Source organism: Eublepharis macularius, chromosome 9, assembly GCF_028583425.1.
Source record: "Eublepharis macularius isolate TG4126 chromosome 9, MPM_Emac_v1.0, whole genome shotgun sequence".
In the NCBI taxonomy this organism is placed as follows: domain Eukaryota; kingdom Metazoa; phylum Chordata; class Lepidosauria; order Squamata; family Eublepharidae; genus Eublepharis; species Eublepharis macularius.
Genome location: NC_072798.1, coordinates 20,672,395 through 20,690,456, shown reverse-complemented (window position 1 = coordinate 20,690,456; position 18,062 = coordinate 20,672,395). Strand labels below are relative to the sequence as shown.

The 18,062-nt window shown below is 43.6% G+C and overlaps 1 protein-coding gene across 1 annotated transcript in view; it reads left to right on the top strand.

Moving 5' to 3' along the window:
• CACNA1C (calcium voltage-gated channel subunit alpha1 C) overlaps positions 1-18,062 on the top strand; it is a 681,102-nt gene that overhangs the window by 407,063 nt on the left and 255,977 nt on the right. The window contains exon 7 of the mRNA XM_054988003.1: positions 6,375-6,571. Coding sequence (XP_054843978.1) covers positions 6,375-6,571 — 197 coding nt within the window. The remainder of the gene's footprint in view (positions 1-6,374; positions 6,572-18,062) is intronic.

The window sequence follows — 18,062 nt, the reverse complement described above, 5'->3', positions numbered from 1 at the left end:
TTTTTCCAAAGTTCTCACTCTTCAGAGTTGAAAGGAAAGGAAAAGCAGCTAAATGGAATGTAACTTTGTGAGTAAAGGAATAGCGATGACTAAGCAACTCTACATCCGTTGAGTTTATGTGGGCCACACTATGAAGATTGTTAGGTAATGTGTGGTTAGAGATTCTGTGGATCTGCATCCAGAGGCGTAGGGGAGCAGGCTAGGATTGCTAAACTCCAGGTGGTGGCTGGAGATCTCCTGGAATAACAACTGATCTCCAGGCTACAGAGATCAGTACCTCTGGAAAAAATGGCTGCTTTGGAGGATGGACTCTATGAAATTATACTCTGCAGAGGCTCCACTCCAAAAATCTCCAGGAATTTCCCAACCTGGATGTCAGGTTCTGCGCCAAGGGTGTTAGAGCCTGGGGGCGGGGCATGCCCTGCAGGTTGGTCGTTTCTTCCTGGTGGGCTCAAGAAAGCCTCAGAAGTGTGTGTGTGTGGGGGGGGGAGTTTACAACCCTCTCGCACCCTCTCTCCCTCTTTGGGTTGACCTGGCTTCACCGCTCTCTCTCTTTCTGTCTACTCTCTCACTTCTCCACTTTGTCTCCCAATTACTCCTCACTGGCCTTTCTGAATGAGCCTGCCTTTATGAGATCTTCCTGTTGGGTAACTCCAGCCCTTCCCCAAGCTTTACCCTCTCTGAAGATGGTCCACCTTCTCTCGGGGGAATTAGTGGCAGGGCTGGCCGGTCTGGAGCTCTTGTGGGCATCTTCCACCCTTTGCCTCATCTCGGTTCCCACTTATCATCCCGTAGGGCAGGGATGGCTGGGTCCCACCTGCCGTTAGGGTCTCGTTGCCACATCTGTATCCTTGTCCATCCAGCTTGTCCCACCTGGGATGGTGCCGTGCCTAGGGGGTTGCTGCAGCCTGGGTGGAGCCCATGGTCGTCAAGTGCACCCTTGACTGGCTTGGCCATTGCTGATGCAGCCCTGTCTGCTGTGGTCTTGGCAAGGCCCCTCGCCGCTGCCCCTGTGTCTTCTGTGTTGGCCCTGGTCTCATAAGCAGGACTGCACTGTCGGCCCCATGAGGTGAGTCCAGGGGCTGACCCCAGACACTGGAGCTGGCAACCCTAGAGCAGACAGAATGCTCCAGGGAATGTAGAGAATAACTGGGCCTTCCGGTACTCTCTGGCATGCAGAAGCCTAAAGTGGAAAAATGGGATGCATACAGTATTTTTAAGAAGAGCCTTTCTCTATGCATTATAATTTTTACATTAATGACATTATATTTTTAAAAGAGAAAAGACTGAGTGAGATCTAGTATTGCATAGTGATTAGAGTGTCAAACTAGGCTCTGGGAGACCTGTGTTTGAATTCTGCTGTGGAAGCTTGCTGGGTGACCTTGGACTAATCACTTACTTTCAGCCTAGCCTACCTCATAGATTTTTTGTGAGAATAAAATGGAGAAGAGAACAATGCAAGCTAATGTGTGTTCCCATTGGAGAGAAAGGCATATAAAAGAGTAAATAAATAAATATGGCCTTTTTTGCACAGGTGGTTTTTGTCACTTTGGGCCCCATACCTCTTTGGGTTTTCTTCCAATTTCCAGATGCTTAAATCCCCCTTCAGATTTCAAGGATTCTCTTCCAAATTTTCTGCCTGTGCTTTTGGAAGAGAATCCTTGCAGCACCGCATTAAAACCTGAAGGGGGAATTAAACGTCTAGATTTCAGAAGAGAACCCAAAGAGGTATGAGTCCAAAAGCAGCAAAAATCTCCCATGCAAAAAAGGCCCAAGACTAAGAGCTAAACTACACGAGTCGTTGACTTTGTCAGTAGCTCACTGGTCTGAGTTAGAGCCCACAACTTTGAGAACCACAGCTGCCGTGTGTCATTATTAGTACAGTCCCCCAAATTACTCTGTTGTAAGTTTTTATAAAGACTTGCTCCTTGGAGGAGTTATGTTTCTAATCTAGCTCTGTGGCTATGGCAACAACTGCAGCTACTTTGGTAAGCAAGTGGAGCCTTGTACAAAAAATTTTTCATCATTCCTGGCAGGAAAAAGAACGATTGAATAGGTCCACTGGGACTTTCATTCTTTTATCCACCCCTTGTAACTGTAATGTTTGCTTTATGTGACCCAAGTGTCAACAAATCCCTAGGAAATGCTGGTTACTAATGGATGTGACCCTGTTCTGTTTGCATGACAGAGGAATATAAAGGAGGAAGTTGACGCTGTAGCCTGTTCTCTTCTGCCTGTTTTGGAAAATGTAGTAAAATTGTAATAACTAGCCATGAAAACTTAACTCTTTCACTTCAGTGATATTCATAGAAGGCTCTTGCTTTATTCTTGCATTTGTTTATTCTTTAGAGTTCACATAAATTGACTTAATTTTACTTTTAAAGTTCTTTCATTTCTCAGCTCTATACCATAGCCCCCTACCAAAGCAGGAGCCTTATCCTTTATACCAGGACACCACCAAATAAAGTTGGCAGTCATAATTAACCTTCTGTTCACTAAAATGCTTGGCATTGAGTAACATGAAATGAAGCATCTGAGCTATAAACTCTCGTCTGTCAGGGGAAATAGTAAGCCATGTAATCCAGCATCACAAATTGGACCAGAAAGATTTGGTGCTTTTGGTGCTACACCTCTGAAGATGCCAGCCACAGCTGCTGGCGAAACGTCAGGAACTACAATGCCAAGACTATGGCAATACAGCCCGGAAAACCCACAACCACCGTCGTTCTCCGGCCGTGAAAGCCTTCGACAATACAAGATTTAAGATTAATTAAAAGTGTGATTCACGGAAGGACCCAAGTATGAAATCTTGACCACATTGTAAAATCAATGGAAGTTTTGCCATTGACTTTAATTCAACCTGAATTTTATACCATGTGTTCTTCATTCTTTACTGGTTTAGGAAAGACTAATACTTTATGTGCTCAGAAGAGCACTGTGTTTACCTATAAAAGAAGACGAGTGGCTTTTCTGGGCACTGCCAATAGATTTTTTTCTGCTATGAATCTTTGCAGACTTAAGAACATCACCCTTTTTCTTTAAGTTATTTATTCACAGAAAATGGGCTTATAGCACAGCATTTGTCTTGGACAACAATCACTGTATCACTTAAACCCTACATATCTTACTCAGATCTTTCTTAGCTTTAAGATTTATATCTGTGCCCTATTGACCATTAGGCCAGTTTTCTTTATGATACCTCTGGTAGTCCCTCCATGATACTTATCTGGGTTTATCAAGCATGTTCCTGGCATTCCAACAGCAGCATTTCATTAATATTTGTTTGCTTGTTTGTTTACTTCATGTATATGCTACCTTTCTCCCAAATGGGGCTCCTAAGCAGTTTACATCATTCTCCCCCTGTCTACACTCCTCTGTTTAATCCTCACAGAAACTCTGTAAAGTAGGTTGGACTAAGAATAATTGGCTCAAAGTCACACAGCAATAGGATTGCCACCTCTAGGTTGGGAAATTCCTGGAGATTTGGGGGAACAACCTGGAGAGGGTTCAGGAGGTCAGGGACCTCAGTGGGGTGTAATGCCATAGAGTCTACCCTTCAAAGCAGCCATTTTATCCATCTGTCATCTGGAGGTCATTTATAATTCCAGGAGCTCTCCAGGCTCCACCTGGAGGTTGGAAACTCTACCCAGCAAGCTTCCTTGGCAGAGTAAGGATTTTAACCTGGGCCTCCTAAATCCTAGTCCAAAACTGTGACTGCTACACAGCTTTTTAATTCCCCCTGAAACATAGCCCTGCCATGTTCTGTTTTGAGACTTTGTATTTTTCTCCATTACAAAGGACACAATCTTTGTTTGTTTATTTTAAAATTTGTGGTCTGTGTTTTTTCTTGCCCTGCAGAAATCAGAATAGCTTACATTTTTTTAAAAAATCACAAATTTAAAATTGTGATACATAAAAATACATACAAATCTTAACATTAAGCCTCTCTATTACCTACAATATCGTGGTAGAGGTTGCTATCAAGTCATTGCTGACTTATGGCGACCCCCGGTAGGGTTTTCATGGCAAGAGAAGTGGTTTGCAATTGCCCGCCTCTACAACCCTGGTCTTTGTTGGAGGTTTCCCATCCAATTACCAACCAAGGCGGGCTCTGCTTAGCTTCTGAGATCTGAGGAGACCAGGCTTGCCTGGGCTATCTAGGTCAGGGCATGCTACAATATAGCTAACTCTTAATTTGGGATTGCCAAAGGTGCATTTACAGTGCAATCCTAAACAGAGTTACAGCCGTCAACGTCCAGTGAAATCAATGGGCTTATAGAATGTAGTTCCACTTATGGTGGCACTGCTAAAGAGTTTGGCTTGGCATAAGTTGTGGAAAACTATTTCACAAAACTGGCCATAGTTGTTCTTATGCTGAACCCACCACAAGAAATCATGTTTGGGCTACACACTTGTGTGTATATGTATGTGAGCCTATATGGGATATACACATATTTAGGTAAGTTTCCTTTATTCCGGAAATGACAGTTTAGGAGCTCCCCAAGAAGAATAAAGAGCCAGACAAAACCAAAATGGGTGATTTTATTAGAATTGAATTGGTTAATTCAGGTTATAGATTCACTGGAATGCAGAATACACATTCATAATGCAAACTCTTGAAATCAGTATAGCATTAATTGGTATATCTGCATACCTAGAAACTTACATTGGTTTTACACTACTTTAATTGTCATGTCTACCCCCAAAGGATGCTTGTCTACATTACAGTTTTACTGGCTTTTTGTGTGTGGCACATGATTGGTTTAAATTGCATGGGTAATCTGTGAGTTGTTTCTTGTTATAGCAGATGATGTTTTGGATGGAATGGTTTTTTGTGGGAGGGGTTAGTATGTTATTATCTGGATTCAATTTGAGTACAAGTCGTGTATAACTTTCCAAAGTGTAATTGATAATGATTACGAGAAAAATCATTATTTATATCTAAATAATTGCTATCTTTTCAGAAAGTATTAAAGTTAACCTCTTGCTTTTGATGTAGGTAAAAGGTAAAGGTGCAAGCACCGAGTCATTACTGACCCATGGGGGGACATCGCATCATGACATTTTCTTGGCAGACTTTTTGTTACAGGATGGTTTGCCATACTTGGGGCATAATCCCACCAAAATTAAGCAGTTCCAATTACCATTGTTTTCCATTCATGGCAATCATTCCATTTCAATTCAGTTGAAATCAATAGGAGCTAGAAGTGCTCAAGTTTGATGGGATCATGCCCTTTATGTGTGTGTGTGTGTGTGTGTTTTTGCTTTTTCCTACTTGTATATATTCTGTGAGTTTTATTATCATTTTTTCAGATTCTACAGGTTTATGTTATTTATTGGCAACCAATATCTTTGCTTCCATTAACAGATTACAAACCTTCCTTTTACTGTGATATTCAGATTGACATTGATAAAGTTAAATTGAATGACTGAATGTTATAACTGGAATGAATGCATATTATTAATCCTGTTTATCCTGGCTAGAGTTGCCAAACTCCTGGTGAGGCCTGCGGATCTCCTGGAATTACAGCTCCAGGTGACAGAGATCAGTTCTCCTAGAGAAAATGGTCACTTTGGAGGGTGGACTCAATGACATTATACCCCGCTAAGGTGCCTCCTCTCCTCAAAACCTGTCCACCCTCAAATCTCCAGGAATTTCCTTACCCAAAGCTGGCAGACTTCATCTTGGCCTCCATTTATCTCCCATTCCTTCAATGTTTCTCTAGAGCCAGATTTTACATTGTAGGATTCTCAGGACAGGGACCCTCTTGTGAGGGCAATCCTAAGCAGGTTTAGGTCTTTCTAAGTCAATTGAAGCCAATGGGTGTAAAAGAGCATAACTCTTCTTAGGATTGCTTTGTATATTTTATGAAGGATCAGGCACATGATGGGTGCTACATATATGATAATAATGATGATGATATATGCTGTTATTTTTAATGCATACAGTCCCACCCCCACCCCAGATCCTTGCATCGGGGGCCATTTCCACAAGACATGATTGCCAGTAGTGGAAATTGCAACATCTTTAGGAACAGAAGAGAACATCTTCCAAATTTGCCTTCCTAATTTCCATTAGGTAGCATAATTATGCTGAGAATGACTCGATGTCAAATGATATGATTTAATTGCTGAAGCTAAGGAGGCTAGTCTTTAGCACTACCTAGAGACTCCCTGGGAAAAATGTATGTACTACCTTTCCATTAGGGAATGTAAATAGGATAGGCCAATATCAAAATAAATACAAATGAATGACTTCAGATAGTGTGGCAATGCAAGCAAATGCCTCATTGTCTCTGATAAATTGTACATGTTTTAACAATGCTATTGTCCTCCCTTTCTCTCTCTCTCTCCTTACCCCCTTGCTGTTTAAGATACACCGGCAGAAGAGGATCCCTCTCCTTGTGCACCTCATTTAGCACATGGGCGGCAGTGTCAGAATGGCACCGAATGCAGAGCAGGATGGGAGGGACCTAAGCACGGCATTACCAACTTTGACAACTTTGCCTTTGCCATGTTAACTGTGTTTCAGTGCATCACCATGGAGGGCTGGACGGATGTATTGTACTGGGTATGTAAGTGAAATCCATCTGTGGCAGTGAAGATGGAATTCTGTTTGCTCATGCTAAAAATATGGAGTTGCTACAGCCATGTTCTTACGTTGCTTTTTGTTTGTGGTGTACAGATGGGGCGATTACTAAATGCATAGCTCATGTTAACATACAGCTTCAGAAGAACAGCCTTTTACATATTAATCTTTCAGCACTAACCTTATATTCATATTAAAGGTGATTGGCATTTACATTCAAGATTTATGATATATTTTTACTGATTTTACTGACTGAGTGACCTTCCTTGCATGTGAGGTATCCCACACAAATCCAGATTTACGAAGCAGCACTGTTGCTTACTAACCACTTAAAAGTTTCGCTATTGGCAGAACACTGGCCTCTGGACATCTGTAGAGACGCTTGGGCACCATTCATTCAGTGGTTATGGATATAAAAGGTATTACACTGCTGAAATTTGATGTAGAAATAATCCAAAAGACTGATTGCTAGGAAATCCAAATCTGCAAAGTTTTACTGCTGCCCCTCAAAGCTGCAGACATGTCTGCTTTGTAACAACACCCAACAGTCCACCAAGGAGCAAGCAAAAGCAATGGATGAGTAAAAATGTCACGACGTACAATTCTCTGTTTTACACATGAGAACCACCCGATTGGGTGTGGCAAACTGGGAATGTATCTGATTGCAGATCTCAAAATATATTTAGTGCTAGTGTAGGAGTCACAACTAAAAAGTTCCAGATGAGGAAATTCTACAGTTTTCATAGACAACCTGTCCCTGGGCTCCTGAGGTACTGTTGGAATTCATACCTTACAGATATTGTTGGTGGCTATTGGAGTTCTTGATATCTGTTTTGCTTCCTGAGTCTTATGAGAAATGGTGTTTGCATACCTTCCCCACTGTGGCACAAGGTTCTCCAGTACTGACTTTACCCTAACCAGCTATAATTGTAAAGTCAGAGTGAGCGCAGTTTAAGCAAGGCACACTGAGATTCATAGATCATAAGTTTAGTCAGAATGAAACCATAGAATTAAAACTTAAATACAGAATCTCAAGTGCACAGGAGTAAACCCACAGGTCTCCTGGACTCACAGACCTCCCTGTTTTTTCACTGAGAGGTCTGTTGCTCAAAAGCATTGCTTTGTACTTAGATAACTTCTTACTCTATGGAAGTGGAAGAATAAAGCTTGGTAAGCAGCCCAGCTCTATGCGGACATAGATAGTACAGTTCCTGCTGCCAAGAAGAATCATCGCATCAAGGCACAAATCTCTAACCTGGTGACGATATGCCTGGATATACCTGAACTACCATGCAGATAAACCAGTGGGCTTCAGCATGTTAAACATTGGTTTGAATCTACCCTCACTGCTATGTTTAAAACACCCTAACTGTAGACTCAACAATCCACAAAGATCCATGGTGTTGAGTTCCTCATCAGTTTCCCTATATACAGTAGGCAAAAAAGTGTCTCTTGTTGGACTTGTTCTAGGGGTTTTTGTTTTATTAAATAGTCGTGGTGGTGGTCAGGTATAGGTGGTGGCGGGGCAAAACAATAAACCATTTTTTAAAATATACGTTTCCATCCTTCCTGTTCTCTATGACTTGGCAGGGGTTGTAATTTAGAAAAAACATGTCCAATTAAAAATTGCAGTTTAAAAATTCTGAGTTCATGATAACCGTGCAAATCCTTATGCAGAATTATTCCCGTCTAAGCCCACTTAAATCAGTGAGCACTTGGCATAGCACAAAATGCTCCATTCCAGCCTCCAAAAGCTAACCCAAATTAAAATGGCTTTCCATACCTCGTCGCTTTCGAAGCTCTGGTAAGTCTCCAGGGGCAGGAAGTGCCACTGTGCAATTTTATGCCTGATAGAGAACTAAAAGCATTTAGAACACTGTAAATAAATCAGCACTTGCACAAAAGGTGACCTTTGTACTTATTTTTGCTTGTCACTGTATGAAACAAACACAACCAGGAACCTCTTGCCCTGTCCTGAACTGCCCCCCCTCCCCACATTTTAGAAGGATGCCTTAGTTTTCTCTGTGACATTGCAAGAGATCCTGGAGCATACCACTTGGTTTGCCCCCAGCCTCAAAGTATTGCTGTCACAAGCAACCATTTGTGTTGCTTGTGCATTTGGGATGTCCTTGCCATTCAGGAGATGATAACAGCCCAAGAGAACAAAAAGTAACTTAGCAGACCTGCATCTGATACAGTCGGTTTTGACGTGCTGAACTGCAAAAGTCTCTTCCATCCTCCAGCATCTCTGAAATTACACTCTTGAGTGTTGATGAAAAAGCTTGAAACTGAAGCTCACAGTTGCCCTGGAAACTCCTGTCAGGAAATCAAACTGGGGAAGAAACTAGGCAATAGATATAATTTACTTTGCTGACAGCCTTGACATGTTTTGTGAGCTTCTCTCATCCCCCTGCAGCCTGCTTTGAAGCCCATTGAGGAAGATGTAGTGATAAGGAACACAGTGATATTGCCACAATGTAGGGGAAAGAAATGTTATATGCAGAACCACCACCCCACAATTTTCGCCAGCTGTGTTTGTGCTTTCTCACCCTTTATTCTTAAGAGTGCATAAGCTTGAATTAGCATGGCCTTTCCACACAAGGGAATGATGTGTTTCTCAGAATGCACCTCTCTGCATGCTTCTAGTGTATGTTATTTTTTTCCTCCAAAGAAGAACTGATGCTTTGTTTTAAATCAATTTGTTTAGGGGGTTGGGATGGAAGTCACAGTGGATTTTGGTATGGGTGTGAAATATAGCAAAGAATTAAGCCAGGGAATAAAAAACTGGTCACCTCTGTCTGCCAAAACAAGATGACAGATCTGGGGAGTGCCCGTGTTTTGTGGCAGTGAGGAGCCATTATGCCTATTTCTTCAGAACCAACAAGGTAATTAGCAGACAGTTCAATCCTAGACTCTTGTTCATTAATTCATTAATATTTTAAAATGCCCATTGTCTAACATTGAGGCTAAGCTTTAGAAGTGCCCATGCAACCGATCACCAGTTAGGACAATTTAGCATTAACCTGATAGCTGCCTAGTATTTTTGGCGAAAATTTGCATAGGCTATTGTTATGGGGCTATCATAGGAATCATTGTATCTTCTATAAGAAAGAACAAGAAAAAGTTTGGTTTTTGTTGGGCATAGTGAAGAAACTGTTCCTGCAATGAATGGTACAGGCTTCTCACAGCTTCACTGTGAACACCCCTCCTGTCATGAACTTTGACATGAACTGAGATTTGGGGGGGGGGGATTGGTAAAGATGACCTCTGTTCAGTGTCCTGCCTGGGATGGATGTCTTTCATATTCCTGCCTTCCTCTTGACCTTTTTATCCTTTATTTTTCTCCAGTCTTTTCCTCACTGATGCTTTCACTGTTATTGAGTCCGGTTCCTCCACCAATTATTTCCAATTATTTCCAAGCTAGGGAAATTGAGAGCCCAATCACACATGCATTGTTGAAATATAATTGTAATTGTAAACTGGACTTCCTGAAAGTCTTTCAGTCAAACTTGGAGAAATGCATTTTAAAACTGCTTTTCTGTTTTTCACACGGACACACTGAGAGTGCAAGAAGAACCAAAAAGTGTTCTAAATGGTACATATGAATTCAGCCTCAGAGCTAACCTCAGCAAGTGTATTTGAACATATTCACAGGTGATGATTATCACCTCCATATAGTTACTGATACTCAGGTTGATGCACCTTTTAAAAAAATATCTAAATGAGAAGGGGAAATTTTTACAATATTTTGTAGGCATTTTGTAGCCTACGGCATACTTTCTAATTCTGACTGGGTTAGGTTAAAACAAATATTAAAAGGCAAGAGTTAGTCAAACTGACAGGCAGTGCCATCCTGAGGCCCACTGTGCCACCGGGGTCCGTACGCCCACATACCTGCAGTGCCACTTGTCCGCTCCCTGAGGACTTTCGTGGGATGGCTATGCCACCAGCTGAGCTGAGTAAAGCACACGAGGCTGCAGCTGGGACCGCATGCCCCACTGTTTCCCTGACAACCCTGCCAGCATCCCCCAATGGCTGCACTGCCCCCATAATAAGCGTGCAAGTGGCAAGCAAAGGTGCAGCCAAAGCATGGACCACGATGCCCACTGCCTGTTGACACCTCCTTGTCCCTGCCAGACAGCAGGCAGCTGGGGACCACATGCCCCTGTGGTCAATGCACCCACATGGAGGCATGCGGGCAGAGGAAACTGCCTGACTGAGCGTCAGGCAGGGTGTGCAGCCCCCCTCAGAGGTGCAGCCCACAGTGAGGGGGGCATGCGGCAACTGCCGCGCAACAGTGGAAGAACTCACTGGGGGGCCCAGCTTGGGGCAGCCTCAGAGACAACCACGGGAGTGCCCAGTGGGCACAACCCACCCAGTGGATGAGGAGGGGGGCGAGCCATACTCATTAGGGAGCCACCCTCCCAGCCACCCAGCTGTGCACACATTGATGGGTCACATGTTCAAGATGGGTCACAGAGTAAAATCACAACAAAACCATAAAACAGCACAATAAGCATAAAATGTTTTGCAACTGAAAAATATCCTTATAAAATAGCGCTGCATCTAGAAACAAACTATAAAAACAGTTTTTAAAGAACAACCCCCTTCTTAAAAGTGTAGATAAAAAGAAATCTTTTGGCCTGGCAACTAAAACAGAGTAGGGTAACTGTAAGGTAAGTATGCAGAAAAAAAAATAAGTATGGGAATTTTGCACACCTTTGCCAGTTATAGTGTCATCCAAAGAGGAGTTACTCACCTTCTAAGCCCATTAGAAGGCTATAACACTGTTTAGGATGGCATTGCTACTTGCCTAACTTTAGAGTTTATTCCTTTGTCAGTAGGGTTAGGAAATTCCCAGAGACCTGAGGGTGGAGTCTGGGGAGGACAGGGTTTGGGGAGGGGAGGGACCTCACTGGAGTATAATGCCATGGAGTCCCCCCTCCAAAGCAGCCATTTTCTCCAGGGGAACTGATATCTGTTGTCTGGAGATCAGCTGTAATTCTGAGAGATCTCCAGGCCCCAGCTGGAGGTTAGCAACCCTATTTGCTGGAGGTTAGCAACCTTTTCTCCCCATCTCCTTCCCCTTTGTGCATTCTATTTGAATTCTGGGGCATCATGAGAGAGAGAAATTTACCAAAAGGAATGAGAAAAAAAAATAGCACACCAGGTCTCTAAATGAAATAAGTGATGGGCAACTTGATTATCCAGAGGAGGTTTATTACAGAGTATAAGTATGAATGGCCAATGGTGTCATCATAAAAACATTCTCCTGGGAATATAATGGGACTTACTTCCAAGTATATATGCTGAGGATTGCTCTCCAAGTATCTTTTGCCTCCTGCTTGTTATCAAGCATGCATTTTTGCTGGCAGCACAGTATATAGCTGGATAATGCTGAAAGACTAAATCAGATTGCCTAGCATTTGTCTTCTGTAGGTAATAGGTGGGTTGTGGTCCAACTAGTCTCATCTGATTTGGCCTGAGGGTCAGCAGTAGTTGACCTCTGGAATGCTTTCTCATTTACAGCTTGCTGGTACATGGTTTTCCTCTTAGTAATAGGCACCATCCTTAGCTGACTTCATATAGAGTCTTGGTGGCGGAGGTCACAATGATATGACACTTTCTTGCCAAGTTGAAACATACCCAATAGAACCAATATGTAGCCTAGTAATAAAAATGCTGGGGTGGGGAAACAGTTCAAATACAACTCACAAAACATGTTGCTTGCCCAACTTCAGTAAATGCCTATTACTACCTGCTTCACATCAGCAAGAGGAGAAGAAAAGATTTGAGAGTCTTGATCAATATATTCAATTTTGGACTGTATTTGCAAATGTGTTTGAGAAAGCTGTATTCTCATAGATGCCCCAGTGCTTTTTATATTGCATCTTGAAATGTGAAAACTCCATTACTAAAGAGGATGGAGAATTTACAGTTTATATTACTACTTCTTATTATCTTTATTTTAAAGCCTTAATTGACTATGTAAATCAGTGCACAGTATGCATTTTGGTGCTGTTCACACACAGTAGAATCTTGCATCTGTCAGCATTTGGGGGAAAATATCTGGATCTGGGGAAGGGAAGCAGGGCAGTAAAGCATGCAGCAAAGCTTTTTCACGAGCATCACCCTTCCAAGTATAGATACAAAATAAATAGAAAGAGAAACCCCCTTGATACTCAATTAAAATGAGCTCTCAGCATTTGGAGATCTGATGTCCTTTAGGATATTTTCATAGTTAAAATCAAACTTCCAAAGTCCTTAAAATATACCAAGATATATAATCAAGCAGGATAGTTATAAAGCTACTGTAGAGTTCACAGTGAAAGAACAGCATAGTCTTTGAGCCATATTCCTTTCCATTTAAAGCAATATTTTTCATTTTAAAAAAGAACTTGCTTATGTTACCAACTAAAGTGGCCTACTAGGCAAATACATCTGATCAAAGTCATTTTGAAGGTCTTTTGGGGAATTTCTACAGGTCGCACTGAAGCAACACTAGCATAAAAAGTCTTGACACAGCAGACCGGGACAGGGAGATGGCAGAGATTTCTTTTTTAAAAGAAGAGCCTGGCTACTTACAAGGTTGTGGTTTCATAACGAGTCAGAGGATACAAAATACGAGAATATCTAGTATAACATCAGGTTTCATTGAAAGCCAATTTGTGCAGCCCTTATTTGTACGTATGTCTATAACTTACCTTGGTTTTTAGATTAGGTATGCCTGTGCCATAGCAGGCACCATCTTAGAAGTGTCATTTCCACATGTGTAAGAGGCATTCTAAGAGGCTGCCTTGGGGACCCTGAATTGGGTGGAAAGGCAACATAGAAATGTCTTAAATAAATAAATAAATAAATGGCTTCTGCCATATACAGTTTTTGAGTCTAAAATAATTGTTTTGAAAACCTGCTATAATTTTAGCACCTTTTTAATTCATCAAAAAGTTTAAAACTAATTAATCAACTAAGGCTACAATACCATGAACACTTTCTTGGGAGTAAGCCCCATTAAATTTACTTCTAAGTAAACTTGTTTAGGATTGCCCCCACAAAATGTTTTAAAAGTTAATAATATTTTATGCACTCCTGTGTTTATACATAAACTATGATCCATAGTCCTGAGTAGTGGATCCAGAAAAAAAATAGATTAGAACTAGGGATCCAATTTCCCTGGTGGGGGTGGGGGTTCCCCACTCCCAGCCTCTGCTTCCACCACCTCTCACCTGGCCAGTAGGGGGAAAGGTATGGGAATGGGAGCCCCGAAGCATGCTCCTGCGCACTCCAGACCACGTCCTCATTTCATCAGAAATGACATCATCTAGCACTTGGGGGTGATTTTTATCAAATTGGCCCCATACGGGACCCATCGTTTCTGTGTTGTACTGGGAATGACATCCCAGTGCATACATCCCCAACTCCCCGCCCCTCACTCCCCAGTTTCAAGCCTGGGGAACCTGGCATCCCTAATTAGAAATCTAGGTATGGAAGATGATGTTGATCATGTACACAGTTTATGCATTTATGTAATATTTTCCAAAACAAAAGGCCACAATTTAAGTGACTCTTGTGTAAAGGTTAGTAAGGAATATAGCATTCATCACCTATCCCCAGAGCTTAGGCAGTAGCTGTAAGACACTCATGAAGTTAGACATTGGATTAGTCATACTACAGATTATATAATCTCACAGTTCAAGCAACAGAAAGCAAAGAAAGAGCTGAATCACAAAGGGGCTGGTCTATTGTCAGAAGTAACTAGGCTTTCGAGACTGATGGGGAATCCCAGAGTGACAGGAATTTAAGAACAAGCTTTTTTTGTTTATTTCAGTGTACCAGGTAACGTCCCCTTGCTTTCTGGGGTGAAATAATTTCCTAGTGCAGCATAAACTGCAATGGAACAAACGATAAATATGCTATGAATAATTTCCTGGACAATTTAGCTTTTTTTTGTTTGCCAAATGTCTGCAAAAACAGCATGATTTCCTTACGTTTAATGTACTTAAATTTCAGGACCCCCAGTCATGCTTGCAAACAAGGGCCGTTTCCAGACGGCCCCCCGCCTCGCGAAACGTCGCGCGTCGTCGCGCGTCGTTGCGCAGAAAACGCGAAATATCGCGTTTTCTCGCGCGAGTTTTGCGCGACGTCGCGCAAAACTCGCGCGAGAAAACGCGATATTTCGCGTTTTCTGCGCAACGACGCGCGACGACGCGCGACGTTTCGCGAGGCGGGGGGCCGTCTGGAAACGGGAAGGAGGAGGGGCTGTGAAGTAGGTACAACTGTGTATTCCACGGTCTAAATGTGCAAGTGTAAAAACTGGTAATTGGCCTACGCACCAGAAAAATGTCCCAGTTGTGCAGAAAAATCTGAAATCTTAAAAATAATGCATGGAGTGTGTGTGGGGAAAAGAATGATAGAAGCCGCTCTTGTAGCTTTAACCAGAGGCCCTCGGTGGCTATTGCTAGACAGCCATAAACAGTTTAGCCAGTATTTCAGGCATACTAGGAACTGCAGCTTCCTGGGGGTAAAGTGTAGATGACTGGGGAAGGCAATCGCCAACCACCCTATTGCCTCCCCCATGGGTCGGTAATGACTCGGTTCTTGACTACCTTTACCTTTACCTTACTGGGAATTGCACTGTAGACTTTTTAAAAAGTTTGTGATCCTTATAGTTTGCAAAGATAGCCTTGAAAGTATGAAAGCAATACTTTGGGAAAGGTAACATGGAGGGGGGGGGGTCAGAGGGCATAAAAAACAGAGCATAGTTTCTTAATATACACAAGGACACTGTTGAATTCAGTTCTCCTTAGTACAGAAGTTTGGACCACCTTAGTACAGATTTTGTAATTTATTTGCACAGGAAGATAAAGATCTCACTTCCCTGCGTATAAGGCTGTTTCATATAGAGCTGATTGCAGGATTGGCAGTAGCACTTCTGGCTCCCAAAATTTGATATGCTGAGAATGGGAAGCTATTTCATAACATCTTGCATACTAATAGCCAAGTTGCCCAGATCTGTGGATACTTAAATGCAGAGATAGGAGCCATTGATGGACAGGACAGATCTTCTTACATACCTGAAAAATGCCCTAGGTTTGCAGAAAAATCTGAAATCTTCAAAAAAATGTACAGCGGAGGAGGGGGACCCTGAATGATAAAAGGAGCTCCTGTAGCTTTAACCAGATAGCCTCCATGGCTGTTGCTAGGCAACCTTAACAATTTAACCAGTATTCTGTTAGGAAAAGGCAGGGGTGGGGGGGCAGGGCTCTTTCCTGGGCCATTTTGGCCATTGAGCAGGAGCGGTGCCAGGGTTTCTGGTGCCCACGGCTGCCCCTACGCGTATGTGCACAGAGTGCGTGTGCGCGCACGCCCCAGACCGCATGATGACATCACTACATGTGATGTCATCATGCAGCAAGCCGGCTCCATTGGCCGGTGGGCGGCTGAGACTACACAGGGCGGCTGCCCACGCTCCCAGTCAGGCGTTGCGGGTGGCTGGGGAGGTTCTGTACACCGCCCCAGATGTCTGCCGTGCCTGGGGCCGTGTGTTGGCGGCAGTGGTGGTGGCACGGGACTGGCAAGCTGCAGCAGCTGCAGGCCAGGCACACCAGCTCTGAGGGGCGCACCCCCACCCCCGGTGCCCCCTCCGGCACCCCCTCCGGTGCCTCAGCACTAGAGGCAGGGGCCAGACCTGCCTAAATGGATGCTCTGGCCCTGCCATTGAGGGAAGACTCATTGGAGCTAGACCTGGCAGCAACCTGGCAGCAACCACCAGGCAACTTGCAGCAACCCCCAGGCAACTTGCTGCCACGATTCACCCAGGCCCTGCTGCTTGCTCCTGTTCAATAACAGCCACCCCACAAAAACCAGTGTGCTGCAGTGGCTAGAGTTTCAGACAAGGATCTGAGAGACTCAAGTTTGAATCTCCATTCCGCCCTGCAAGCTCACTGAGTGACCCTGGACCAGTCGCATACTCTCATCCTAACCTGCCTCACTGGATTGTCGTGAAGATAAAATGAAGGAGAATGATGTTAACTTCTTTGGGTCCCCATTGTGGAGAAAGGCAGGATATAAATGAAGTAAAAAAAATAATAAATGTAGCTGACAGTAGGGGAGCAGATAAAGGGACGTAACCCCTTGTTAACTTTTTGCACTTCCTTGCTGCTTCATTTTTAGTGTATAGCACTTCCACCTATGGAATGAGGACATTGTGGGTTCTAACCTATTGCCTCCCCCCCCCTCATTCTTAGTATTTCACAATGTTAATGAGCCCAATGCCCTGGCCAGGATTCTTTACTAGAGGTTGGCTTTCAGGCCTCATGTCTCACAGCGCTATTGGTTGTATTAGTCATTCAGGCTCCAAAAGAGACCTTGCAGTAGCCTCACACAACCTTTCTTTTGTGGATTGGTAGAGGTGAGCATTCTCTTGAGTGCATGACTGTTACATCCTTACCTAGCATGGCTTTCCCCACCAAAATGCTGTTTTTTCCTTGCTAAAGTCCTGCTTGTACTTTGGCAGGGACACTTTTACAGAGCTCCCAGCTTCTTTAGTAGCAACTCTGGGTGAATGTCAATGAGATACTTAACATCTGTTGGGAAGGCCATAGTCTCTTACTTTGAGAGCTTCACACCAACCTCCAGTAAATGAGCTTGCTACTCTCTTGATGTGGGACTGCACAGAAGCCACGAAGATGAAAACAGAGTTGCACTTCGTCAAGTGGTCTTCTGTGCAGGCACAAATCCCTCCCTCCTGGCCTGCTGTGAACTCTCTGGAACCGTAGTTTCTGGGGGGGTCTTCATAGGATTGCCAGGTCCCTCTCACCTCCTGCCAGGAGGTAGGGACAGCTGGCACTTACCTCGTTCCATCCATGAGGATCCTTTTTGTGCATGCGCTCTGCACATGTACGCCCCGGGGATTGATGTAATGATGTCATTTCTGGAAGTGACATCACCGTACCAGCTGTGGGAGCACTTCTGCGCTCTGCATGGAGCCGATTTGACCCATTTGGGGCCCAAATTGGCCCCAAATGAAGCACGGGAACGCTCCCGCAGCCAGCATGACTATGTCACTTCTGGAAGTGACATCGCCGTGCTTGTTAGGAACGCACATGCAGTGCGTGTTCCTGAGGTGCCTGCCAGTGGTGGGCAACCTCTGGGAGCTTGCCCCCTCATGAGGAGGCAAATCCCCGGGAGTTTGCCCACCACCAGCGGGCACTAGGTTTTCAGCGGCAGCATGGAAAAAACTGAGAGAATAGCGCCCCTCTTCCTGGTCATGTGATGTTTTTGGTGGGAAAACACCAAAGGGAGGAGTGGCACTCCTAATGTTCTACAAAGCTTTGGAAATCTCATTGTCTTGGTTTATGTAGGAAAAGGGAGGAGGAGGGAGACAGGCCCTTTCCAGGACTGTTTTTGGCCTGTGAGAGAGGAACTAACCACCAGGCGACCAGATACTAATAAGATTTGCATTACCCACCTA